This window comes from Rhincodon typus, chromosome 9, assembly GCF_021869965.1.
Source record: "Rhincodon typus isolate 14 chromosome 9, sRhiTyp1.1, whole genome shotgun sequence".
In the NCBI taxonomy this organism is placed as follows: domain Eukaryota; kingdom Metazoa; phylum Chordata; class Chondrichthyes; order Orectolobiformes; family Rhincodontidae; genus Rhincodon; species Rhincodon typus.
In genome coordinates this window covers 14,868,300-14,894,373 of record NC_063340.1, presented here as the reverse complement: position 1 = coordinate 14,894,373, position 26,074 = coordinate 14,868,300, and the positions used below count along the sequence as shown (strand labels likewise).

The window sequence follows — 26,074 nt, the reverse complement described above, 5'->3', positions numbered from 1 at the left end:
GTGAAGGAAAAAACAGAGTTAACGTTTCGGGTCCGGTGACCCTTCGTTAGAACTGAGTTCTGAGGAAGGGTCACTGGACCCGAAACGTTAACACTGTTTTTTCCTTCACAGATGCTGCCAGACCTGCTGGGCTTTTCCAGCAACTTTGTTTTTGTTCCTGATTTACAGCATCTGCAGTCCTTTCGGTTTTATTGAGGAAGAAGAGGCGTTGCTGTGATTTCTTGACCATCGCATCTACGTGGTAGGACCAGGACAGATTGTTGGTTATCATCACTCCTAGGAACTTGACATTCGACCCTCTCCATCTCGGCTCCATTGATGTAGGTAGGGGTGTGTCCTCCTCCTTTTTTCTTGAAGTCAGTGATCAATTCTTTTGTTTTACTAATATTGAAAGGTTATCATTACACCACGACACCAAGCATTCTATCCCCTTCATGTATTCTGGCTCATCATTGTTTGATATCCAGCCTGCCACGGTGGTGTCGTCAGCAAACTTATAGATGGCATGCGTGCAGAATTTGGCTACACAGTTGTGGGTGTGCAGTAGGGGGCTGAGAACATATTCCTGCAGGGTGCCAATGTTGAGGATTGTCACAGAAGAGATGGTGTTGTCTATCTTCACTGATTGCAGTCTGTGGGTCAGGAAGCTGAGGATCCAGTTGCAGAGGGCGGAGCCAAGACCTAGGTCTCAGAGTTTTGAGATTAGTCTGTGAGGGATTATGGTGTTGAAGGTGGAGCTGCTGTTGATGAATAGGAGCCTGACGTAGGTGTCTGTGCTATCTAAATGTTCCAGGGATGAGAGTAGGGCTAGGGAAATTATGTCTGCTATGGTCCTGTTTTGCCGGTAGGCAAATTGCTGGGGATCGAGGCAGTCTGGAAGGCTAGAGTTGATATGAGCCATGACCAGCCTCTCAAAGCACTTCATGATTATGGAGGTCAGAGCCACTTTGGATGATCTAAAGTTTGGGGAAGATAGAATCTAGGAGGGTGTTGGAATAGTTATACACGGAGCTAACAAATACACCAGTGAATATTTACAGCAACAGGTGAGCTGAGACAAGGATGAAATCATGTTCGTGTGGAAATGGGCAGTCTGAGTGATGGTGCAAATAAAAGGACTCAGGACGAAATGTAACACAAAAAATAACTTTAAGAACTTCAGAAGCAGTTGGTTAGCTGTGCATTTCCATTACCCAATACAGTCTGCAACTCAGCAGTAGCCAGTCTTCGGGTTCAACTGAGGCATTGGAAGATTATTGGAATAGAAACAACGTGTAGGGTTTACGGGGAAAAGGCAGGAGATGTGCAATGAGTTAAAACGCTTAGAGAGCTGGTGCAGAATTGAACGGTGACGATTGTGTAAACCCCGGGAGGGTCAAAGTCTCTTGACACCAATCAGTATGAGTCTGAGGCCCCACCCAGTGAGTCTTGAAGTCGGCCATCAGGCATTGGTTCCGCCTGAATGTTACATTACAACGACTGGACCTGGCTGATGCGAGCAGACGGAGTAAGTGACTCTTTGTTGCTAAAGAGAGGGGGCGGGTGAGTAGCATATGCCAGATACAGTGTATGGAAAGCTGACGGTATCACAAACAGAATGTTTTGGAGGGGGCGAGCGGGGACTCCAACTGGGAAACCCTAATGAGGGTCGGGAGAGGGGATGTTGAGAGCGGATAGGTAGGTAGGTCAGAGAGCGGCGTGTCCTGTTTATTCTCCCCCACCCCGAGGACAGTAGATGATGGGGGGGGCGACTTCTCGGAACGCAGTATCCCTAAAAGGGTCCGCACTCTGCGCTACCTCCACCAGTCCAATAACTGGGGCAGTCCAGCTTCACAAATACAAGATTTAACACACCTCAAACCGAGGCAGAGACAGCAACAGAGGCTTTTAAAAAAAAAAGTAAAAATCTGTGATCTGGCTTTCTTCTGTTGGGCTGTACTTTTACGCGTGTGTGTGTTCGTGGCAAGTTTTATGCCTGTACCATTCCCATTGTGTGTGGAGCAGAAATGTTGTTTTCATGTTTGCTTCCACTGGTTTTGATTTGGGAACTGTTCTGGTTGCACCACACAGGCAACAAATATGTTTGAACTTGCAACAGTGTGTGACTGGGTGCAGCCACGCTCCGTTTCACGAGTTTGCGCATTGTTTCCCGAGTCAGCTTTTCTTTAGCAAATTGCGGGTTAGCCCGTGCCTGAAGGCGAACCGGGATAATGGGAATTGGAAATACGATGGTCTACTCGAGTTTATCTAGTGGTTAGGCATCCTCGTCCTGACCCAGGAATCCGCCATTTCTCGCCCAATCAACAATTTACAAGTACCATCCACAAGTACAGGTACATCAATGTTGTAAAGAACGTTGGTTCCTCCCTTTCTCCCAGGCTAGTGGCACTCAATTTCACAAATTTCTATCCAGTACGGTTAAATTTGTATTTCTCGTTTAATGCAAATTTTGTGGCCAATTAAATTTTACATCCATTTTTCTTGTAAAAATATGTCTCCAGCAGTTATTCAGGAGCAATGGAGATTCCTATTTGTATTTTCATCCTCGCTGGCCTGAGAGTCAGAGTTTAATCAGATAGAGTCTAGACCAGTGTTGACAGAAGCAGTACGGAGGGAGGTCCGCAGTGAAGTCTTTCAGATGAGACGTTAAACTGAGACCCCTCAACTGGAAGTAAAAGATTCCACCCCACAGTTCTGAAGAATCTCAGAATGGTCACAGCACAGAATGAGGTCGTTCAGCCCAGTCTGTTTGTCGTTTCTCCACAAGAAGAGCAGGGTAGCACTTCAGTACAGTGAGCACTGTACGTTGAACTACCCTCAAGCCCCAATTAGATGTATGTCTGACAAGAGAGTTAGAGATTTTCATATAAGCGAGCTGAGGCTTTGGAATAGGTTCATTCTCTTTGTCGTGGCTGGCCTCTAGTTAGGGAAAAGTTTCAGCCTGGCTTCATACTCCTTTCTCAGTTAAACAGACTGAACTTGCTGAAATAACCAATATTTACTGCCCAGACCAAGTTTCCCTGAGATTAAGACTTAGTGATGGACTGGAATCACAAACCAAGTAAGGACAGCAGGTCCTCTCCCTGAAGGACATTGATAAAAAATATTGGGTTTTCACAATTGTACGATTACAAATATTGCATGTTTCAGTTGCTGCTGACCAAAACACATGTGCTGGTAACTTTTTTGCAAGGTCAAAGTAAAATAGCAATTGAGACCAGGGCAGGAACATATTTTTATTCCTTATAAATCACCATGTCTTCAGGCCCACAGTGATTTCGGGAAATATTATTGACACCATCTGGGAATGAGGGTGTTTGATAGAATTTGGATAACGTAAGGATATGTTTTAACTCCATGGTTTAGACAAAGAACTCAACAAGTCATTGGACATTTTGCATCAAGGAGACACCTTTTATAGAACGTTAATGTTGTGTCAATTTAACACCCAGGTCTTTTCCTGGCAATTAAAGGTGCCATAAAAGGATTCTGCTGCAATCAAGAACTGCTAAGTTTCTCCAGCAATTTCTGTTTCCATCTCAAGAACAATTTGTTTTGTCGATTGGAGCTGTGTCAAGGTAGCACTTGCTGGTGTCTGTCTGATTCCTTGAGTTGAAAGTCAGATATAAAGTTTATAAAGTACATATATGTAAAGTATACAGTTAAAGCACATGCTCATGTGTAAACTGGGATTAGTGCAATGATGCTGTCAGATACTTATTTGAATTTTCACGCTGATATTGTTAAGTAAAAGGAACTTTTCCTGGAAAGCTTTGTCACAAATTGTTCCATGTGCTCAGACTCGATAGACAGTTTGTTTTGTTTGTGTGTGTCTCTGTTTGTGAAAGGAATGCTCCACAGAACCCTATAGTTGTCATGACCGTTCTTTCCTGCCTCCAGGTCATGAGTCTTTTTTAAATGACTTCAATTTCACAACTTGCCACAGTGTGAATTATACTCGTGACCTCTGAGTTACTAGTCCAGGATCAGAACCACTAGGTTAATGTCCCTTGTAATAGCCACTTGGGCACTGCACTAAAGTTTCCATTGAATCTACCTTGCAACATCCTCTGCTTCTTGTTGTGAGGTCTTTTTGTTGAATTTGTACCTAGAACTCTAACATTTGGTTGCAAGAACATAATGAATAATGAAGCATTGAACAGCCCTAATAGTTGTATCTGTTTGCTTGCAGGGCAAGTTGACGTGAAATGGCTTATCGCAAAGACAGAGAAAATCAGAGGAAGTGCACGTTTGTCTGGCTTCTGATTATTGCCATGGTTCTTCTTGAGACATCTGATTGGTGAGTGTGAAACGGCATGTGGCAAAGTGTTGCCAAAAGTTCCAATCTTGATGTTACTGGAAATGGCTAGTGTTGGACACCCTCCCTCTTCAGAAAGGAATTTGAGGTGTCTGTTAGAATCAGTGTGTGACAGTATGGATTTTTGGTACAATAGTGAACAGTGAAACCTAGGGTAGGGTGGAAGGGGAGTTAGAAACCTAAAACATGGGAGGTGTTAGGAAAAGTTGATCAGCTGTATGATTTGGAAAAAAAAATGCAGGATCCTTGACTTTTTATTGTATTCTGAGAAAGTCATGATAAATATTTATAAAATACTAGTTAGGCAACAGGGAGGATGAGGAAACATATTGTTACACAATGAGTTGTAAGGATTTGGAATTCATAGACCTCTATGTGTAGTCTTTTCAGGAGTCTCTTGAAATATATTAAAAAAAAATTGGAAAGGAAATTTGCAGGGCTGTGGGGGAAGAGAGGGAATTCCTTTCTCAAAGAGCTGGCTTAGGCATGATAAGATGAATGGTTACACGGTTATAGAATTCTACGAATTACTACTTCGCCCTCATCCAGCTGTTAGCTTTGCTCCAGATAATTTATCTGTAGTTTTGCAAGTCGTATTTTGAAAGCACAACCTTGGAACTGGAACTGAGCAGTTCTGTTCTTGGTTTGTGGTTTCAGTCACAAAGTGGTTTTGCACTGCCTCGCTACCGGGTGAATTGTCTGAAACTGAGCAAATCACTCTCATGACCCCATGAATTCACTTCAGCAGCTGCAAGCAGAGGTTCAAAACTTTGAAGTCAAGGACCATATCTTGTAACACTTTACTTTCAGCAGCAATAAACCATGGGGCTTGCCAAACAGTTTCAGATCAACTGAGGGATGATGTGAGTTTCAGTGCAACAACTGTGCTCTTTGAAGCGCTTAAGCAAGATCAGATGTAAATATACCATGAAATGCCAGAGACATAGGATAGAGAACTGGAGAGACATTTTAGTACACAGGATTTGTGTGGCTGTAGACTTCACAACCAATGTTAGTGATTGAAACAGAAACGATATCAGCATTTAACAATGGGTTAGGTAGGTGGGATGAAGGAAAAGGAGGAATAAGGGAAAATGGGAAAACATTATCATTACCATTATCCAGGTGAGTGAGTGACACTGGAAAATGCAGGCTTTGTCAAACAATTGAATTCTGACACGAGGGCTAACAACTTGAGACAAAGATTTCTATAATTTCCTTTCAGAAATGAAACTAAAAGTGACCACCTGACGGTATTGCCTTGCAAAAATTGCAATGTGTACCATCTACAAGATGCATTGCAGAAATTCATCAAGGCTCCTTAGGCAGCTCATGACCACTACCAAATAGAAGGACAGGGCAGCAGAGAACCTGCCAGTTCACCTCCAAGCAACTCACCATCCTGACTTGGAAATATATCACCGTTCCTACAGTGTTGCTGGGTCAAAATCCTGGAACTCCTTCCCTAATGGCATTGTGGGTCAACCGACAGCACATGGATTGCAGTGGTTCCAGAGGCAGCTCATTACCACTTCTCAAGGGTAACTAAGGGGATGGGCAATAACTGATGGTCCAGCCATGACACCCACGTCCCATGAATTAATAACTTATAAAAATCTCCACATATAAACTTGCACAGAGCTACCCCTTACTTTAATCTCAAGTGACTGTAAGCAAAGCCTTGTACATTGGTGTGTGATCAGCTCAGCATTTGTCCTCCATTGCAGCCTGGGGTATCTTTGTACGATAGCCTTGATACACTTTCTCAAGGAGGAAACCTGTTATAATGACATGCCCTTATAACCTTACATGTTCCCCATAATACATAAAGCTCAATTGTATATTGAATCTTTTGTCTGAATTGCTGGGTTAAAACCCGCATATCTTCCATTGATTTTCACATTGTCACGAGGTTTTTCTGATCCTCTTGTCTTCTTCCATGTCCTTCCCCCACACACCAAGCCTTGTCATCCCATGGGCTGCTTCCACCATAGCCAACCCATTTCCACCCATGTTGGTCCCCACTAACTGCTTTTCTTTCACCCAGGCTCACAATTATCCATTCTTTTGTTTCTGCATCTGCTGTTCTCACTTTCTGAGCTCCACCTATCACTTACTCCTCCTCCACCTCTTTACAGACATGCGCGCGCACACAAAATCTTTGGCATATGTATCAATATTGTTCTAGCTGCAATTAGTTCTGAAGGACAGTAGATAGACCCGAAATGTTCTCTCTGTGGAGAGAAAGCAGATGCTGCCAAGCCTGCTGAGTTTCTCCAACTATTTCTGTTTTTGAATAAGCAAGTATATTGCATGGGGATTTTAAAAAGTCATTCATTCTAGTCTCATCACGTCATTCCTGCTCTCAATTCCTGAAGCCTGGGCTTCTGTGTTGGTCTGTGAATCTTTCAGGGACGGCAACCCTCTGATAGTTGGCCATTCTTGATCTCAGATGGTGAGTGATAACTAGCTATTCAGCGGTGGGGTCAGCATACCATTATCTTTTACACAGATTCAGCTTGCAGCACAGGTTGTTGAATAATGAGGAACGGGAACGTTGCTTCACACAGCCTCCTCTTCCCCTTCCTGAAGATCAATTGAGCACCTAAGTTCTGCTTCCCATCCTCATGCTAAGTTTGATCTTGACAAAAGGATTGAATGTTATCTGCGCAGTCCATTGTCACAAGAGTGGTGTATCCTGTGAATAATTTGATGTGCAATTCACATCAGCTATGGACATTCAGCAAAATTTCAGATCACCAATAAGAAGTTAAGGCATGTTAACTGATGAAAATATATGCTAACTATAGTTTTTGTTCTCTTGTAGTAAAAATCACCCATGGAACAGACTCATTTTGTCTCAACATTGGCCTCAGACTGTGTGTTTGGTGAGTCTGTGTGTGGCGTTTAATGATTTTACTTCTCCCTCTTTTGCTTGAATTAGAAATTTTTTGTTTTTAAAAAAGTGTTCTATAATTCAAAGATCTGCAAAGTTTGTTGATTATCGTTTTATTTCATTTTATTCTGCCTACTTTTAATCTAGTTCTTGCATATATTACTTGAATCTGTTTGAGTCAGTGCAAAACTTATTTATGTATGAATCAGCTGAATGATCAATTGCAATTAGAATTGTACAATATATTGTAGAATTGTACAATATTTCCTCATCAAAGCTCCATGCGTTACTACAAGTCAGTCTTTGTGTTTTTGCTGTAAATTGCATAATGTGAATCTATGCAGTCCAGGGAACATTTAGTAGGTTGATTCTGGTTCTGGAGGGATTTTCCTGAGGAAAAGTTGAGTAAGTTGGGATTGTATTCATTGGAGTCATGGGAGGAGACCTTATTGAAACATACAAGATTCTCATTCCAAGGGAGGCATTGGCCTGGAGGTAATGTCGTTGGACTAGTAATCCAGAATTCCCAAGTTAATGTTGTGGGGACATGTGTTGGAATCCCACCATGTCAGGTAGTGAAATTGGATTTGAATAAAAAGCTAACCCGATGTTGACCATGTAAACATTGTTGATTGTGATTCAGATAGGATTTTACAGCAATCTGGTCTGTGACTCCAGACCCACAGCAATGTAGTTGACTCTTAACTGCCCTCTGGGTAATTAGAGCTGATCTGTGAATGCTGAGCGACACCCACATTCCATTAATTAAAGAATGGGCTCGGCTGGATAGGTACAGAGAGGTGGTTTTCCTCTTGTGCGAGTGTTTAGGACTATAGGGTGTAATCTCAGAATAAGGAGTTGCCCAGTTAAGGCAGCGATAAGAAGAAATTTTATTCTCCAGGGGGTAGTGATTCTGTGGAAGTCTTTACTGCAGAAAGCTGTGAAGTCTGGGTCATTCAGTATATTAACGAATATGATAGGCAGATTTTTAATCAGTGAGGGCATCAAGGATTATGGGAAATGTCAGAAAAGTGGAGTTGAGGATTATCAGATCAGCCACAATCTCATTAAATGATGGAGCAGACTCAATGGGCTGAAAGACCTATTTCTGCTCCTGTTACTGTGTGCGATTCCTTGCTTCACTCTGTATGTTCTATGATTATATGTCTAAGCACTTACAGCACGTGACTTCTAAATTTTGAAAATATTTCAAAACAAATTGGATGTCAATGACCAACCAAGACAAAGAGACCAGGAGTGGCCTGGCTCCAATCACTGTTTTAGATCAGGTTAAAAGGGAAACTGCTGTAGTTGATGTTGGTACCTAAGGGTTTAGGGGAGGGATAATTGAACCAATGACTCCTGTCCGAAGTGAGCAAGAGATCATGGTGCATGCAGCTTGCAGTTTCTCCCGGACTCGGGTACGTTTCAGCCATTTGCTGTTAAGGCTCACGCTTGACTGTTGACTGGCCTGGGCTAGTTTCTGAGGTAGCCAGGTGTTAGTCGGACATTCGTGGAACCAGAAGAGTCAATAGCACTAGGGGAGCAAGGGACAGAACAGCTCAGAACGTTACTGAGGGAAGTTCTCATTTCTGAATGGAACAGAGCGATTTGCCAACAGAAATCAGTTTTTTTTTAAACAAAAAAAGGACTCCTCGCCCTTACGGTAAAATACTTTGAGATTTTCTTTTAGGTCACTTTAAGTGATTCATACCAATCTTTGTGAAGAACCTGATTACCCTTTATCAAGGGCTTGTGGGAATGCGGGTTTGAGGTGATCTTATTAGATGGCAGAACAGGCTTGAGGGGCTGAATGGCCTACTCCAACATCTAATTTGTATTTTGATAAGTGATTCACAGAGAGGAGCAAAGGCTGAGAATTGAGGGAGAGAAATGGATGTTGTGAAGAAGAGCAGAAATTATGATTTGAGATTGGTTCCTGGGAGGTTTTTAATGACAGGGAATGAGGCAGAGAGCCTTTGCAAAGTTGTGAGGTTAGTTCCACCTGTTCTAGCCTTTGATGTGATTGATCACATGCACCCAGTGAGTGGTTCTGATTAGTTGAAGAATTGTTTGACCCCATGACCTTGGGCAAAGTAAAGTTGCTACTTACTGATATTGTTTCCACTCCCAAGTGTCCTCCAGAAGGAGAGCCTTATCTAACAACATGATAACTGCTTGATGTTGGCACTATGCCAACACGGTCTTGCCCACATTTAAGTAGTTTGTTCTTATTTGAGTTTTGACAAACAGCCCCTTTGAGAGGGGAGTTGGTTTTGTTGGGGATGAGGTCACAGTAATTGTGTTACCATTTTGTAAAGGGACCTTCAGTGTATGATAGTTTTCCAGGACTAAACTCTACAGTGGAGTTGACTTTGAAATAACCCTAAATTTTCTGAGAAGTCATATGTCTTTTTCTGTCTCAGATGGTGAGTGAAACATGCAAAGTTCCTCAAAATATTGATTACTGGACAGTTCATGGACTTTGGTAAGCAAACATCTAGATTCATATCCTATTACAAATAGTGAAATTCCTGTTCACCATCTATGTCATATTTTATTATGTCTATAAAGTACTCCACCATCACTGAATTCTGGCATGTAGTCACTGTTGGTTTGTAGGCCTTTTGCACTCAGCAAGACCCTACAAACAGCAAATGAGATGAGTTACCAACAATTCTGTTTCTTGCTGGTGGCGTTTGAGAGAGCAATGTGGAAAACCCCATTTGCTTTTCCTTTTGAATAACGCTGGGCAATCTTTTCCACGCCCTCGGCTCAGCCCCTGAGCAAGCCGCTCAGTTCAAAGCTATTAGGGATGGGCCCAGCCAGCGAAGCCCACATCCCGCGAAGGAATAAAGAAAAGAATTGGGTCTTAGTTCCTTTACCACAAAGAATTTCCACCTTTTTTTCTCCCCCGGTCACTTCCCAGGGCGTGACTGTCCACAGGTCAGGGACCCCAAGGTTGGTTGCAAGCTCAGGAAATTAAATTCTGTAAAATCTAGTCAAGGGAAGGGAAAAGAACGAGGAGGAAAAGCAGATTGCTATTAATAAGCTTGTCTCATGGTTGTCTGTGAGGGGAGGGAATCAGCTATCCTATCGGTTTGAGTTGACACGTGACTCCAGTCATGTACTGCCTTGTTAACCTATTGGAGTGCCCTCGTGAGTTACTTTAATTGCACAATAAGTCAGTTGATCAGCTGAGGATGAATAACAAATTGCCCGCATCCTGAACAGCTTCTGAAAAACACCCTGTTCCTTAAATGTGTGCACAGTGGGTCATTGCTTAGCCAACTCCTATCAAACGTCGTTACTTGATCTCCCAGACTCAGTTCCATCCTTAAGAAATCCACTAATCAATGCATGCAATAACTTGCACTAGTCCGTTTTGAGAGATTTTTAGCACTGCAGCAAAATTCAATTGAAACAAGAAATTAAATATTTTGCAGGATACAGCCTCTTCAATCCAACTCGTCCATGCCAACCAGATATCATAAATTAATCTAGACCCATTTGGCCCATTTCCCTTTAAACTCTTCCTATTCAGGTACCCATCCAGAAGCCTTTTAAATGATGTAATTGTACCAGCCTCCACCACTTCCTCTGGCAGCTCTTTCCATACGTGCACCACACTCTGTGGAAAAAGTTGCCCCTCAGATTCCTTTTAAATCTTTCCTCTCTCACCTTAAACCTATGCCGTCTAGTTTTGGACTCCCTTACCCTGGGGAAAAGACCTTGGCTATTCACCCTATTCATGCCCTTTATTTTTATAAACCTGATTGCAAGGGAAATTGGAGGATTTTTTTCCTCTCCTGCTGCAGATAGTTTGGATTGAGGAATTCCACATGTTACCTTCATCCACATGAGCACCAGTTTTTCAATTAACATCAACTTTGCTCCAGATGGAGGAGGCAGATTACTGTGCGAGATGGAGGCTGCAAATTGAATTTCCGGCCTTTAAAATGAGACGCATATGGAAGCGCAGGCAAAATGTGCTGCCTCGACCCAACAAGGTGGCAACAACTGAAAGTAACTTGTTGTTTCAGAGGTGTTTTGGGAGATTTTTCATGTACTTTTTAAAATTTTATCTCTGACTCTTCTTTTCTCTCTCTCCTTTTTCTCCCTCCTTTTCTCTCCTTTTCACGTTTTTTTTTCTTTTTTTTTGTCTCCTCCTTTTGTTTCTCAAGCAGCTACAGAATGCTCGCACACTGATTTTATTTTTCTCTTTTTTGCCCCTTCTTTCTCTCCTTGTCCCTCCTCAATTTGGGAGAAATTAACATACCTTCCAAGTGTCAGAAATTTCAGATTTTATATAAATTTATAGGTGAAACGTTAACTTGCCTTTACTGCTCTTTATTTCCTGCTTTGATTTCAGAACAATCTTAATGTTAAAAAGAACAAGCTTGCTCAAAATAAAACAGGACCTGATTGCGCAAAACTATTCTGACGATAAGATGTAGGACCAGAAGTAGGCCATTCAGCCCGTCAAGTGTACTCTGCCATTCAGTAAGAGGGCAGTATGATGGCTCAGTGGTTAGCACTGCTGCCTCACAGCGCCAGGGACCCAGGTTCAATTCCACCCTCCGGCGACTGTCTATGTGGAGTTTGCACGTTTTCCCCGTGTCTGCGTGGGTTTCCTCAGGATGTTCTGGTTTCCTCCTACAGTCCAAAGATGTGCAGGTTAGGTGGATTGGCCATGCTAAATTGCCCGTAGTGTTCAGGGATATGTAGATTAGGGGAGTTAAAGAGGGATGGGTTCTGGGTGGGATGCTCTGAGGGTCAGTGTGGACTTGTTGGGCTGAAGGGCCTGTTTCCAAAATGTATAGATTCTATGATCGTGGCTGATCTGATAATACTCAACTTGTGTTTTTTTTAATAGGCCCAAAAGAGATGAGATGTGCAACAACTCCTGGCATTTTGAAATCCAAAATGTAATGGTGAGTATTTAGCTTCATTTACGTTGGTGTTCGTACACTGGGCCCTCCAAATGTTTACTTGGGCATGTTGCCATTTATTTTTAAGCAATGTGATGTGCAAAATGAAATAATAAACTGGGGTTTATACTTTAATTGAAGTACATGTAATGTAACCTATATCATTTTGCCATTACATGGAGTTCTGATATCTGCAGGTTTTAACATTTAAATAACCTTTTCAACTTTAATTTTATACAAAGCTCAAGTGTTGGTGAGTAGTGATTTTGCTTTCACTAACGTTGCAGTTATATGGTTAATCATAGCCTGAATCTGAACTTGAGGTAAGACCTGGTAACACGGAGAGGCCTTGGTAGAGGTAATCTCATTCTGTTTTCTTTCAAGACCTGTTTGCTCCTTGCTAATTGGCAAAGGGGCTACAAAGCCTACCTCTGTTTCTAATGATCATATGTAAGTGAAATCGCTGCTCATTGATGCTAAATCATGATTTTGGAGTATATCATTGTTCAGGGCTGTCTATTGTAAGAGCGAAGGATGGCCTGTATTCACTGAAACAAAACAAACCTTGTGATAGCTTCAGTCTTGGCATGAAGACATTTCTTTGAAATGTTTGAGAGAGTTCACTAAAGTTGGTTTCTCTTGCGGGCGGGGGGCGCGCGGGGAAATAGATGAGCAGCTACATTGTATGATCATGTAATGGCAGTTTTGAAAACACAGAAGGCTCAAAGATCATGAGCAGGAATTCATTATTCCATTGACATCAGGTCGCTACAAATCAAAGGGAAATGAAGGTTAAGCAGGAGACTATTTACAGTATGTACATGGAGTGAAGCCTGAGTTACACTGGGCTGAGAAGTGCTTGATCTATCTGTTGCCCTTTCCCATAAGCCCTCCTCCCACCTAAGATATGTTTTATCAGCAAGTGGCCATTTGACTGTTCCAGCTGCTGACCCTCATGGTCACCACCTGCCAGTACAGGTTCTGCTGCATTTAGTTTGACTAGACCTGCAGGGAGCAGAGTCCAATCTCTGCTCTCCACAGTGCCAGTTCACGTTGAACCCGGGCAGTGGGGGTACTGACTGACTTTGACTTTGGTGATGGAAGGAATATTTAAGATTAAGGTCCTGCTGTTCATAATCCATGTCTGAGTCAAGTGCACTCCAGGTCTCACTGCACTTTCAGTCTGAAGGGTGATAGCTATGGTTACAACTCCTGATGGTTCTCTTCTTTTCCTGCAGGACATTTTATCTGAATTAAAACTGTGGTGGCCTGATGTGCTTCATCCCAACAGTACTCGGCTCTGGTATGCCTCTTTGTAAATGCTCCATTATTCAATGGACCTTCTGTTATTCTCAGCCAATAGGAAAATAGTCACAAGTGGACATTTAACACTAGCTTCTGTCAGTTATCTTGCGTTCTGTGCAAGAGCATACGATGCAGTATCGAGGGAGTGCTGCATTGTCAGGTGTCAGCATCCCCATTGGCAATTGAATACAACCTCTGTTCAGTTTTATTCTAACTTACCCCTTGACAAACAGGTTTTTTTGCACTTCCAAAAAGTAAAGGACATTCAAGTACTTGGAGCATATGTGGTTCAAAGGTGCATTAATCACAAAGCCACAGATAAGTGCACCTGCAGAGTTTCTTGGATTCAAGCTGCAAACCAAGGGCCTGGTCAGTGAAATCTCTCCATTTGAGGTTTGGACCACCACTGCTACTGCCATCGCTCTGTGGGTGGATGGTCAGTCATGTCTTCAACATCTGTGGACAGCCAGAAGCTAAAATGTGCTCTATCGTTTCTAGAATCGTTCGGATTGGAGAGGCCATGTTTGTGATGAAGCTGAGATATTTGCCAATCTTTGTCTTGAGGTCAGAATCCACAATTCGTACCCTTATCCTAAGTTGGCTACCCAGCATGAAACAGGGCAGAGGAGCTGAGAGTAGCTTTGCTCTGTTTCCTGGAGAATCAAGCCTCAGCCTGAGGAACGGAGTAAGCCGTAACCATGGAAGGAGATTTTGAGTTATGTTATCTGGGAAATACTTCTTGTAGCAGCAAGTTGCCTGTTGAAATAGTGTTTAGTCAATGCTGCTTTTAGTCACAGAGTCATACAGCACGGAAACGGACTCCTCAGTCCAACCAGACCCGGCCGACCAAAATCCTGAACTAGTTCCACCTGCCTGCATTTGGTCCATAGCTTGTTCAAGTACTTGTCTAAATGTCTTTTAAACATTGTAACTGTACCTGCACCTGCCACTTCCTCTGGAAGTTCAGTTCCACACACAAACCACTGTTTGTTTAAAAAAAAATTGTCCCTCATGTCTCTTTATATTTTTAAAAAAATCTTTCTCATCTTAACCTTAAAAATATTCTTGATAACCTTTGATTCTTTTGCCTAACAACAATCTATCTGCCTCTGCCTTGGAAGTATTTAATAATCCTGCTTCCACCATTTCCCGAGGCAGGATACCAAAATAGTCTTGAAATCCCCCACCCTAGGGAAAAGACACCTGCTATTCACCTTATCCATGCCCCCTCATAATTTTGTAAACCTCTATAAGGTCACCCCTCAACCTCCTACACTGCAGTGAAAAAAGAAGTCCCAGCCTATCCAGCCTCTCCTTTTTGCTCAAACCCTCCATTCCCAGCAACATTTTGGTAAATCTTTTCTGAACCCTCTCCAGCTTAATAATATTCTTCCTATAACAGGGTGACCAGAATTGGTGTTTGTTACAGCAGAATTCTGAAAATTGAAATCCTGGTTCACGTGATCCTTCTTGCCAGTCACTACAAGTTAAAATTTCTTTTAAAAAAAATTACTGATTTCTACGGGGATTGTAACAGGTTATTTCGTCTTTGCCAAAATAATTCCCTTTTTTTTTTAGGAAGGGTCCCTGGATTCATCAACAAGAGCAGTTGGTGGTCCTAGTGGTCATATCTACTGGACCAGCCAATGTTCTGGTGGCGTTGGTTTGAATCCTGCTATGGAAGCTGGTAGAATTTAAATTCTATTCATTTTATAAAAGAAAGAAAATGGAATGGAAAGCTCCTCTCCGTTGATGGTGACAATTAAATTATCATTGATTTGACTCTTAAAACCCATCCTGAAGGGAAGGAAATCGGCCATCCTCACTCTGTCCTGTCTACACTTGAGACTGCCCTCTGAAATGTCTGAGCAAGGGTAATTGGGGATTGATGATAAATGCTGGCCTTGCCAGCAATGCCCACATCTCATGAAGAATTAAGTTTCTGGGACAGAATCTCATTCTAACATCTAATTCCATTTGAGATCATATGATATCTGCACACACCCCCAGTCACTGTCGCAAGTCACAGGACTGGTTGCTCATTGTTTAACTTTTCTTCATCGTTAGCTCTTCCATGTAGTCTTCACTTTATCTCATCACTGCCACAGGAAAGACAAAAGCTTCATTTGTTGTAAACTCCTGTTGCTCCCTCTGATTGCAATGCTGATATCCTTTGTCCCTTGTGTTCTTCGGGGCTATGGTTTCATACTGGTAGGTCGCACAGAGCCAGCTAAGCAGGCTGAAGAATTAGTAGTTCTCCTAGATGTGTCTGCAGGATTTGACCAGCTCTGACAAAGCTGAGGAAATAGAAACATGTCCAAAGACCATGAAAGTGGATTGTTCTTTCCCCAACTTGGGAGTTACCCTTCAAGTGCTACTGATCCCTATGGATATGGAAGTGTCCTGAAGTTGTTCCCTCATGCTGAATGACGACTGAGATTTGATGCTTTTCCTAACTTCTTTAGTTAGCTCTGAATTGTGGGTCCTCCTTTTGGGATGTTTTGTAATAGCAGGCATATATCTGAGAGATCCCCTTAAATAGCTCCCTCTACATCTGCATTGGTCTATCTATTAACTTAGTGCATTACGGAAGTTCAGATCTTATACTGACACAGTTGCCCTTATTTAAGTTTGAAACACTAGTCTTAGACCCATTTTACTCCCTTTCAAACTGAATGTAAAAGTCAATGACATTGAGTTCACTGCTACCCAGGGTGCATTTACACTGTAGTCACTAATTAATCCTGTTATGTTTAGACAATATAGAGTCTAGTATAGCATGCAGTTTGGTCGACTGTACCCCACCAGGCCAGTGAAGAGGAAGGGGGCATTTCACTCCTGTGGGCTTAGTGGATGTTATCAGCTTGAGTTTCTGTCTCCATTACTATTGCAATGGCCATGGCCCTCTAGTTGGGAGGGAATTCAGTTTACACACAAGGATGAAGCCGTCACTGTTCAGGCCCACACTCGAAGGAAATTCTCTGGTCTTGGTGAATATCTGCTTCATTTATGCAGCACCTTAACTCAAAAATAAAATCCCAAAACGCTCCTTAGAACTTTACTTGGACATGGGTATCAAGACGGGGGGAGGAGATTTTAGGTGGGGCACTCAGAAGTCAGGTCAAAAGGGGGTGAGTTTTAAGGAGAGTCTTGAAAGAAGAGAGGTAGCTGTGCAGTCGGATCTTGGCACAAGCTGAATAAGCAACATTGGAAGAGTAAGGAAATCTGTCAGCAATGTAGAATGTAGCCTGGGCTGTAAAGATGGTGAAAGGTTGCTCCCATTAACCACATCCACCTCTCCGTACAGGAAACACGAGTGGCAGAAACACGGAACATGTGCAGCTACGTTGCAATCTCTGGACACCCAGAACAAGTATTTCAGCAAAGCACTGGACCTATACCATAAAATCAACCTGAACAGGTAACCACGTCTGCTCTTCATCCCCACTTTAAATTGATTTCAGACTCTTAGCCAAACCCTTGCGATTGCTTTTAAAGCAGGCCCAAGTGGAATTTTTTAAGGTTTTTTCCGTCAATCCTTCAACATGTCCAAAGCCAAGGGGAAAAAATCCACAAGAGCCTTAAGGTAGTGTCTGATGTTTGTATCCAATTCCATGTTACCGTGTATTCTTGATAACCTTTGATTCTTTTGCCTAACAACAATCTATCTGCCTCTGCCTTGGAAGTATTTAATAATCCTGCTTCCACCATTTTCTGAGGCAGGATACCAAAACAACATGTTTGTTCATTTTATCTGCCATTAACTTTCCATTTTCACTCTCTAGACGATCAACACAGTTTTTTTTTTATTCTTATCAAATACCTGTAGATAGTCTTGCTAACTGGCTGAGTCTCATACTTTTTCATATGTGGAAAGTTTTTTCTCTTGATTCACTTTTTGGTCATTCTTTGTTCTTTATATTCTGACCTGCCACTCATAATTGTGCAGTTATATGCTTTTTACTCAAGTTTGCTTTCCCTAACTTCTTTAGTTAACTGTGGGTCCTCCTTTTTAGAATATTTTGTAATGGCAGGCATATATATAATCTGAGAGATCCTCTTAAATATCTCCCTCTACAGCTGCATTGGTCTATCCATCAACCTAATATTCCAGATCATTACAGCAAGTTCAGCTTTTATACTGACATAGTTGCCCTTATTTAACACTACTCCCAGCCCCATTTTTCTCCCTTTCAAACAATGTAAATTTCGATGGCATTGAGTTCACTGCTATGTAGGGACACCTTTACACTGTAGTCATTAATTAATTCTGTTTCATCAGACAGCATTATATCATAGCGTGCATTTTGGTTGGTGCCAGATTGTGCTACTCTGAGAAACTACCTCAAAGGCTTTCTGTGAGACCCTCATCTAAGCTGATACTGCCTAGAACTGTTTTTGTTTCCGTTTGTTTGTAGATTAAAATCCACCCGTGACTATTGCCATGCCTATAGTACAAGCATCCAATACCTTGTATACATTTGTATTCTTGTATACATTGTTCCACCTTGCGGTTACCGTTAGGGATGGTCAATAATTCCCAAGAGTGTCAAAAAGCTCTCATGAGCTGTAGCCTTGATGTACAGTCCTCATTATCTACTGATTTGCTACCCACGGATCCACATACCACCAGACCCCATCCCATTCTTCCCATTGTCTCGTCCACTTTGCCTCAATAAACCAATCGCATTCCTCTGCAGCACATACAACCGGTATCACTTTTTTGTTATGCATGGAAGTCCATGCCATAATCCCTTGCAGGTAATGAAGACAATATCTGTTCTGCAATACATAATTATGTTTAATTATTCAATTACATTCCTTAATTATGCTGCTTTTTAACTGTACCACCAATTTGTATACTATAGAATAGATCTTAACCATTTGCCAGATACTCTCAGAACAGCTAGCTCCTTGCCCTGTTGTAGAGCAAGAGCCAATCCTTTCAGGACCAGAAGGGTTGAAAAGCAAAAGGGAACAAACTCACAGCTTCTTTTCACACCCCCTTCACCAAACCTCCCACTCACCAAACTCAATATTACACTCAATTTCCTTAACTGCACTTGTTTGCCTCCTTGTATAACCAATTGTGCTAGCATTTGTTGTATTTGTACGCATGCTTATTGTCACAAGCACACATCTCCTTTCCACTCATTTCCCAGCCACCTTTTATCTCTCCCCTTAAGAACTCCATTTGCTCAGTCCTTCAGTGATGAGAATAGATCTGATAACTATTGTTGTCCCAATGGATATCATTGGGATAATGATATTATCATTGCAAAATCTTGTGGATATTTATTTTAATGCAACAATTTATTTACTAGCCTTTGACCATTCTTTCTATTCAGTGTTCTTAAGAAGTTAGATATTCTCCCATCGTCCAAGTATTATACGGTAAGCACTTATTGGTGTTTGACCTTTCTCAGCCCCTTGCTTTTCTGCTGTGAATTACACAGTCGGCTGTATCTCTAACTATAATATTCTCACGTTTAGTTGGAGATCATTGAAAATGCCCTCGTGTCAGTCTATGGGGTTACGCCGAAAATTCAGTGCCTTAAGGTAATTTATGCTTTCTGTTATATTGACCTTGATAGTTCAGACTGAAACCCGGTTTCAGGTTATACTGAGATCTTGATCTTGTTTCAATTTCATTTCTGTTTTTCTTTCATATTTTATATTTCTTGCCCAGCCAGCCTTACTGTAGACTGATGTAACGTGACAACTGACTGTGTTGAGTGATTATGCATTGTATGTGTTAAGTAATGGGTTGTTACATTGATGGAATTGCAAGGAATTATTTAGTGTTCGCAGCAAATTTTAATCTCTTCAAATCTGGGATTAAGGTTAAACAATGATTTACATTTCAGATTTGAGGCTGCAGTTGCATGCCAGTCCAGTTGAAAAGGCTTTTGCTTAATTATAATTTCATGTTAGGCATGCTCAGATATTTTTAGTTGTTTTCATTTTCTTCTTTTTTTTGTTACCTCCACTTCCTCAGCCACAGGGAAACTCAGCTCAAATCCTGGCCCAAATTGAACTGTGTTTCACCAAAGACTTTGACCTGCTGAACTGCACACACGATGTATCCAGCACAAATGTTACGAAGGATAACAAACAGTCTGCTACCAATTTGAGTTTTTCAGAGTGTGAGCTTGACCAGCAAATCTATTACCCTCCAATTGAACACCTCTATTGAGTGTGAGAGAAGATGCCAGTTTAGTGCCGGAGGCATCTGTTCTGCAGGTTCACCCAGCAGTCTTCGGTATCAGACACAATGCAGCCGGCAATTTGAGTACTGTGTCAAATTTTAATATCAAGAAACAATGCTAGCACTGCATCGTGGGTCTCCGCTTTCCGAAAGGACAAATCGTGAATGTGAATTTCTAATTTTCAATGCATTTATTTTAATCATTTCCAAAATCACTTTCACTTGCACCAGCACACTGTTGTTGGATGTGGATTTAAAACAAATGGCTTTAAAATAGATTTCCAAAGCTCATATCTGCATTACTGCCAAGTTAAACTAAGCTTGCCTCATCGTACAAGTAGATTTAACATGTGTATTCAATAGTCACCAGCTTATTTTATGACATTGGGTAATACCTAATTGTGGTGCTAATTCTCATAGGTAGGAAACCAAAATCATTGATAAATTAATGTAAAGGACAAGGAATGTATTGACCTGAAAGCTGCTTTCTTGGTCACTAAAGCAGTTCAGAGAATGTGGTGCCCACCTTCGACTAGGGCTGAGTGCCTGAGCTTTCACTCCACATCCCTTGCTTATTGGCACACAGGGATCACTGAGACATGGTCTGATATCCTACCTCTGAGCCAGTGCTGACTTGTGTAGCTGGAGGTTCCTCACAACTCGTGGTTAGTGGGCATATGCCTCTACTTGATGCCACATTCAATCCACCTCTGTACTGTTCTATAGTAAGAGAAGTCTCCCAGATGATGATGTGTGTGGCTGCTGTGGTAGATTTGAAATCTCCCATTCCAATGCAAGCCTTTTTCCCCCAACATCTGCGCTTTATTCGTTGAAGAAAAGTACTTGTTTGTGGACCTATCTCAGTATTACTTGCTGGGAACCATCAATCACCATTGTGATAATTCCACTCTTAAACATAAGGGAGAACAAACATTAGTTTCAAAGCTTTCAACTGAATAATTAAACTAAGCTCTGTTTTGAAGCAGTGACTGAGATAAAATCACTCAGTTTCTAGACACTTTAAATTGAGGGCTTTTGTGATTGACGTAATATTTTCATGAAAATATTGTCAATATGTAAGCCAATAAATGATTGACTTCATTTAAATTAAAACAATGCATTTTTAACTGAGTTGGATAACTTCATAATTCCTTAGTCAAAAATTTGTCTTTCCCAAGCACATCTCAATCAATCATAAGGTTTTGCATCAATATGTTTAGTCCTACGAGATTGATTTTGGTAAAGGAGAAACAGAGGGGATGAAGGAGCAGAAATTCTCTCAAGCATCAAGTGCAATGGAGGGGCAGGCAATAAATGCAAATAAATGTGAACAATAGAAAAAGTTGAGAGATATCCAAGAGACACTTGCCTGTCTTTTTTTTTTAAACCTCTGGTGGCTTTTTACAAAATGTTCATGTACTTTTTTTTTGTAAAAATCAGAATGAAGTTCATCAATCAGGATCCAATAATGACAGAACTCACTGGGCTACAAAGAGCTCTTCCTCTGTTTGTTTGTAGGAACCTAGGTTCAAGATTGGGCCATTCATGGATCTTAGCTAAGGAGCTCCTGATGCCGTAGTATGGAGAAACTTGCTTCCAGTGAATGTAGAGACAGAAACATCAGGGGGAAATGTTCAATACCATAACTTTGGACCAGACCATCTGCACTACTAAACTGGAAAACATTTGATACACTAAAAATGGCAGCTGTAGAGTATCTCTTGTATAATCCACCATGTTATTTTTGGGTCTTTGTGTCTTTATATTTAAATACAATCAGAAAGTGGTAGAGAAAGTAGCAAAAGATAACATTTTAACTCCATTATAACTTATTTAGAACTGAATGGGTTTGAAAAAATCACTTTCAACAGCACAAAAACTAAGAAGGGAGCATCAAGTGGGACAGGTGGTCAGGGTGCCCACAGCAAAACAGGTGCCAGTGGTAGGAGAGGAGAGAAATAGATCATAGGTGTTAAGGCTCAAAACTCGAGAGCAAACCCGTGCAAACATAACAATCAAGTACTATTCATTCTCTAAATAAACCTTTATTATCAAGGTTACTTTCTCGTATTCTGCCCATGTTTTTGTATTGTGCAATATGAATCATTCAATAATTGTGGTTTATAGAAACTCATCTTTTAAAGAAAATAAAATTAATTTCTATATTACAATCACCCAGGAAATCTGGATTGAAATGTCTTGCTGATCATTTTTATGTTGAGTAATTACAAGTGGCTGATCAGTTAACAAGTAGATATAGTTGGAACTCCTTTGGTGTTAGCAACACTTATACATCATTTCATTCAACTATAAACAGCTGCAGATTTCATTAAAGATGCAAAAGGTGACCGACACACTGGTTTTCAGTGCATGTATTTTTTTTTGAGTATTAAATTTAGAGCTTCCATTTCCCAGGGATCAACATATTAAGCCAGTAGTGTTTGTCTGGAGATCCTACTTGAAGGGCAGAATGACCTTAAATTCTTTGTTAAATTCAGCATCAAGTCCTGCAGACTCTGAAGGAATGCTGCAGCAGGATTAAGACAAATGGTGGTGACCAATCTTGTGGACAGAGTACAAGTTGGAGGTTCTGTTCCATTTGTAGGAATGACCCTAATCTTTCGTTTATTCAACATTTCAAACACCATTTTACTGCCATGCTTATGTTTCTGTCCTAAACTTGCTGCAGTATTCCAATGAATCTCAATGCAAGCTGAAGGAACAGCATCTCATGTTCCTCTTAAGCAATTTACAGCCTTCAGGAGTTGACATTGAGTTAAACTCCTTCAGACAAACATTGTCCTCCGTTCTGATTACACTCCCTTCCCCCACTATGTGATGTTTGTATTCTTGCATCTCAGCAAAGCTAATCTGTTTCAACTACCTTTGTAACTGTATCACTTCATTTGCTCCAGGCATCCTCACCACCTTTTCCATTCACTTCCCCTCCCTCTTTGTCAAGAGCCTGCAAACATAACTGTTCCTGTCCCTTTCAGTTCTGAAGAGACTCAAAAGGTTAACTATTTATCCTCAGATGCTACCAGACCAGCAGAGTTGCTGCAGCAGTTTCATTTCAGATCTCTAGAATCTGTAGTACCTTGCTTTTATTCTTGTTTGAAGGATCATGGATCAGGACCAATTATTTATGGAATTCATTAAATCTGATTTTGGGAGTGACAATCCACCCCTTTCTATCAAACAAGCAATGCAGCTTCTTAATGTACATTTTTAATTAGCAGGGGTTAGAAAGAGTTCCTGTAAAGATGAAAATCATTTCATTTATTTGCCATTGAGGACAGTTGGTCCATCTGACCCATCAAAATGGAGTTTTAGTGACATAATTCTTCAACATCCTAAGCAGTGGAACTCATGCATGATAAAGACAGCTGATAAATTTCCAAGCTTCACTTATTGTGGATTGGAGTATGAAATACAGGAGATAGATCACCTTACCATTCAAAACAGCCACATCTCTGTGCAGCGATGTCATGTATAAAAGTTTAATGTATCTTCACAAAGTTGCAAATCACATAGCCTTAAAACTCAAATTAGCAAAAACTATGATAACTGAAAAGCTACGGATTTAAATGGCAGTGATTCACTATTAATTATGGTCAGATTGCTGCCAGCAAGTTAAATAGGAACATAAGGAGGCATGGGATTCAGGGAACTCTGGCTGTCTAGATTCAAAACTGGTTGTCCGACAGAGGGTGGTAGTAGATGGAAAATATTCAGCCTGGAGCTCGGTGACTAGTGGTGTTCCGCAGGAATCTTTCCTGGGATCTCTGCTCTTTGTGATCTTTATAAATGACTTGGATGAGGAAGTGGAAGGGTGGGTTAGTAAGTTTGCCGATGACATGAAGGTTGGTGGAGTTGTGGACAGCATGCGGAGCAAGGGAAAGAAGTGGCAGATGGAATTCAACCCAGAAAAGTGTGAAGTGATTCATTTTGGAAGGTTGAATTTGAATGCAGAATCCAGAGTTAATGGCAGGATTCTTGGCAGTGTGGAGGAACAGCGGGATCTTGGGGTCCACATCCGTAGATCGCTCAAAGTTGATTGGGTCGTAAAGAAGGTGTATGGTGTGTTGGTTTTCATTGGCAGGGGAATTGAGTTTAAGAGCTGCGAGGTTATGCTGCAGCTCTATAAAACTCTGGTTAGACCACACTTGGAATACTGTGTTCAGTTCTGGTTGCCTCATTATAGGAAAGATGTGGAAGCTTTAGAGAGGGTGCAGAGGAGATTTACCAGGATGCTGCCTGGACTGGAGGGCAGGTCGAATGAGGAAAGGTTGAGGGAGCTAGGGCTTTTTTCATTGGAGCAAAGAAGGATGACAGGTGCCATGAAAGAGGTGTACAAGATGATCAGAGGCATAGATAGAGTGGATAGCCAGAGGCTTTTTCCCAGGGCGGAAATGACTATTACGAGGGGGCATAATTTTAAGGTGATTGGAGGAAGGTCTAGGGGAGATGTCAGAGGTAGGTTCTTCACACAGAGAGTGGTGGGCGTGCGGAATGCGCTGCCGGCAGTGGTAGTGGAGTCAGATACCTTAGAGACTTTTGAGCGACTCTTGGATAGGCACATGGAGGATAGTAAAATGTAGGGTATGCAGAGTAGTCTGATCTTAGTAGGATAATAGGGTGGCACAACATCGTGTGCCGAGGGGCCTGTACTGTGCTGTACTGTTCTATGATCTTGGAAACAGAATCAAAGAAAAAAGTGCGGAGATTAGGTATATGCAGGATAATACAGGCACGTCTGGAAGAGAAATCAGCTGAGCAAATGACCTGAAAGTAAACAGTGTCTGTTAAAACACGGAAACAGACTGTACAGAATTCCCAAGCTCTTTGAAGGCGACTCACAAGGGCTCCAAACAATATACATGGCACTTTGCTACTGGATACAAGTTTAAAAACATTTGTTTTGCACATTCACTTGCAGTGCTCCACCTTGTGGTGGCATTGGCCTCATGCAGCTTCTAAATTAACAATGTGAAATATTGCCAATGTTTGCAAAGGAACAGAACACACAAGAGTAAGTGTTATTACACTGTTGTTTTGGTACCCTGGGAAAAGGAACACTTGAGTAATGCTGCACTTTCACCTCTGGGTTTCGAGATTTCAGATTGATTCCTGCCGACAGGAAGATAGCAAATACATCTCTGCTATTCAACGAAAGAAGGAGAGATACCTGGGATCTATCAGCAAAGTAGCAGAATGGTAAGTAAAATGTTAGCCTGTTGCTGCACGGTCTTAACAGGTCACTCAGAACACATCACAAATGGGCTGATTCAGCAGGATTTACAAAGGAAATTTGTTGGCATCATTAATTTTGATATTGTAATAAAAGGGGGAACAAGTGGAGGCAGTTAACAAAATGAAGACCTCATGGAATTGGGAATGATATTAGCATGGATTAAGGATTATTTAGCAGACAATAAAACAATAAATAGGTCTGTTTTAGGTGTGACAAGTAGTGTCCAGTAAGGATCAATGCTTGGGCTCAGCTATTTTATCATCTGTATCAACGATGATGGCGGGGGGGAACAACTGACAGAAATGTAACTATCTATTTATAATACAAAATGAGGTGAGAAAGTAAGCCATGAAGATGATGCAAAGAGATGAGCAGGCAAGAACACAGATGAAACATGACGTAAAGTTTTCCTTTCCGACAGACTTCTTTCAGCGGCCAGAGATTGGAAAAGGTTTGTACTTGGTGACAATTAGATGTGCTTGCATATAAATTGCTAAGTAAACAATACAGCTAGCAATTTAAAAAATAAATAGTATTCTGGTGTCTGTTATGAATTAATTGGGAACATGAGTAAAGAAGTCTTGCTGCAATTTTATAGATCCTTGGTTGGAATATGGTTGGAGTATTTGGTATAGTTTTGATCTCCTTGTCTAGGGTAGCAAATATCTGCCCAAGGAGGAGTGCAAGAAAGCTTCACTAGACAGATTCTCAGAATGGAAATTGTCTTATGATAGGAATACAGGTTCAGTGTACTTAATCACCTGCGTTTAATTGAATGAGCAGCGATCTCACTGAAACAAAAAATTTCAACAGGGTATATGGCTGTGGAATTGAGAACCAGGTTTCAGAGTTTCACCATAAGGGTCAGATATTTAGGACCAGTTGTAGAAAAAAATCCTCAATAGTGAATTGCAGGAATTGGTCATCCGAGAGGACTATGAATACTCTCACACCAGTTGATTTTTGAATCTAAGGAGGAGTTGAGAGATAGTAGGAACTGCAGATGCTGGAGAATCTGAGATAACAAGGTGTAGAGCTGGATGAACATAGCAGGCCAAGCAGCATCAGAGGAGCCGGAAAGCTGACGTTTTGGGCCTAGATCCTTCTTCAGAAATGGGGGAGGGGAAGGGGGTTCTGAAATAAATAGGGAGAGAGGGGGAGG

General features: G+C 41.4%; 1 protein-coding gene across 4 annotated transcripts; it reads left to right on the top strand.

The window, feature by feature from the left end:
- Positions 1-277: 277 nt before the first annotated feature.
- rnaset2 (ribonuclease T2) lies at positions 278-21,829 on the top strand. 4 transcript variants are annotated; one of them, XM_020527026.2, is made up of 10 exons: positions 278-1,507; positions 4,193-4,300; positions 7,146-7,206; positions 9,641-9,702; positions 12,091-12,148; positions 13,384-13,448; positions 16,758-16,871; positions 18,799-18,844; positions 18,944-19,009; positions 19,449-21,829. In XM_020527026.2, exons 2-10 carry the CDS (start codon positions 4,209-4,211, stop codon positions 19,644-19,646), a joined length of 762 nt encoding a protein of 253 aa, XP_020382615.1. In that variant the 5' UTR covers positions 278-1,507; positions 4,193-4,208; the 3' UTR covers positions 19,647-21,829. The 4 variants fall into 4 exon arrangements, with proteins under 4 accessions (XP_020382615.1, XP_048457401.1, XP_048457403.1 ...); XM_048601444.1 differs by having other exon boundaries at positions 803-1,542; XM_048601446.1 differs by lacking the exon at positions 278-1,507 and adding an exon at positions 2,227-2,333.
- Positions 21,830-26,074: the final 4,245 nt, after the last annotated feature.

What these genes read in the sequence shown, in the direction of transcription:
- rnaset2 (XM_020527026.2), top strand. Translation starts at nt 4,209, where the DNA reads ATGGCTTATCGCAAAGACAGAGAAAATCAGAGGAAGTGCACGTTTGTC. An exon ending in GGCCTCAGACTGTGTGTTTG is followed by an intron (nt 7,207 to 9,640) that starts GTGAGTCTGTGT and finishes TTTCTGTCTCAG; the next exon opens with ATGGTGAGTGAAACATGCAA. An exon ending in CATCGTCCAAGTATTATACG is followed by an intron (nt 18,845 to 18,943) that starts GTAAGCACTTAT and finishes TCTCACGTTTAG; the next exon opens with TTGGAGATCATTGAAAATGC.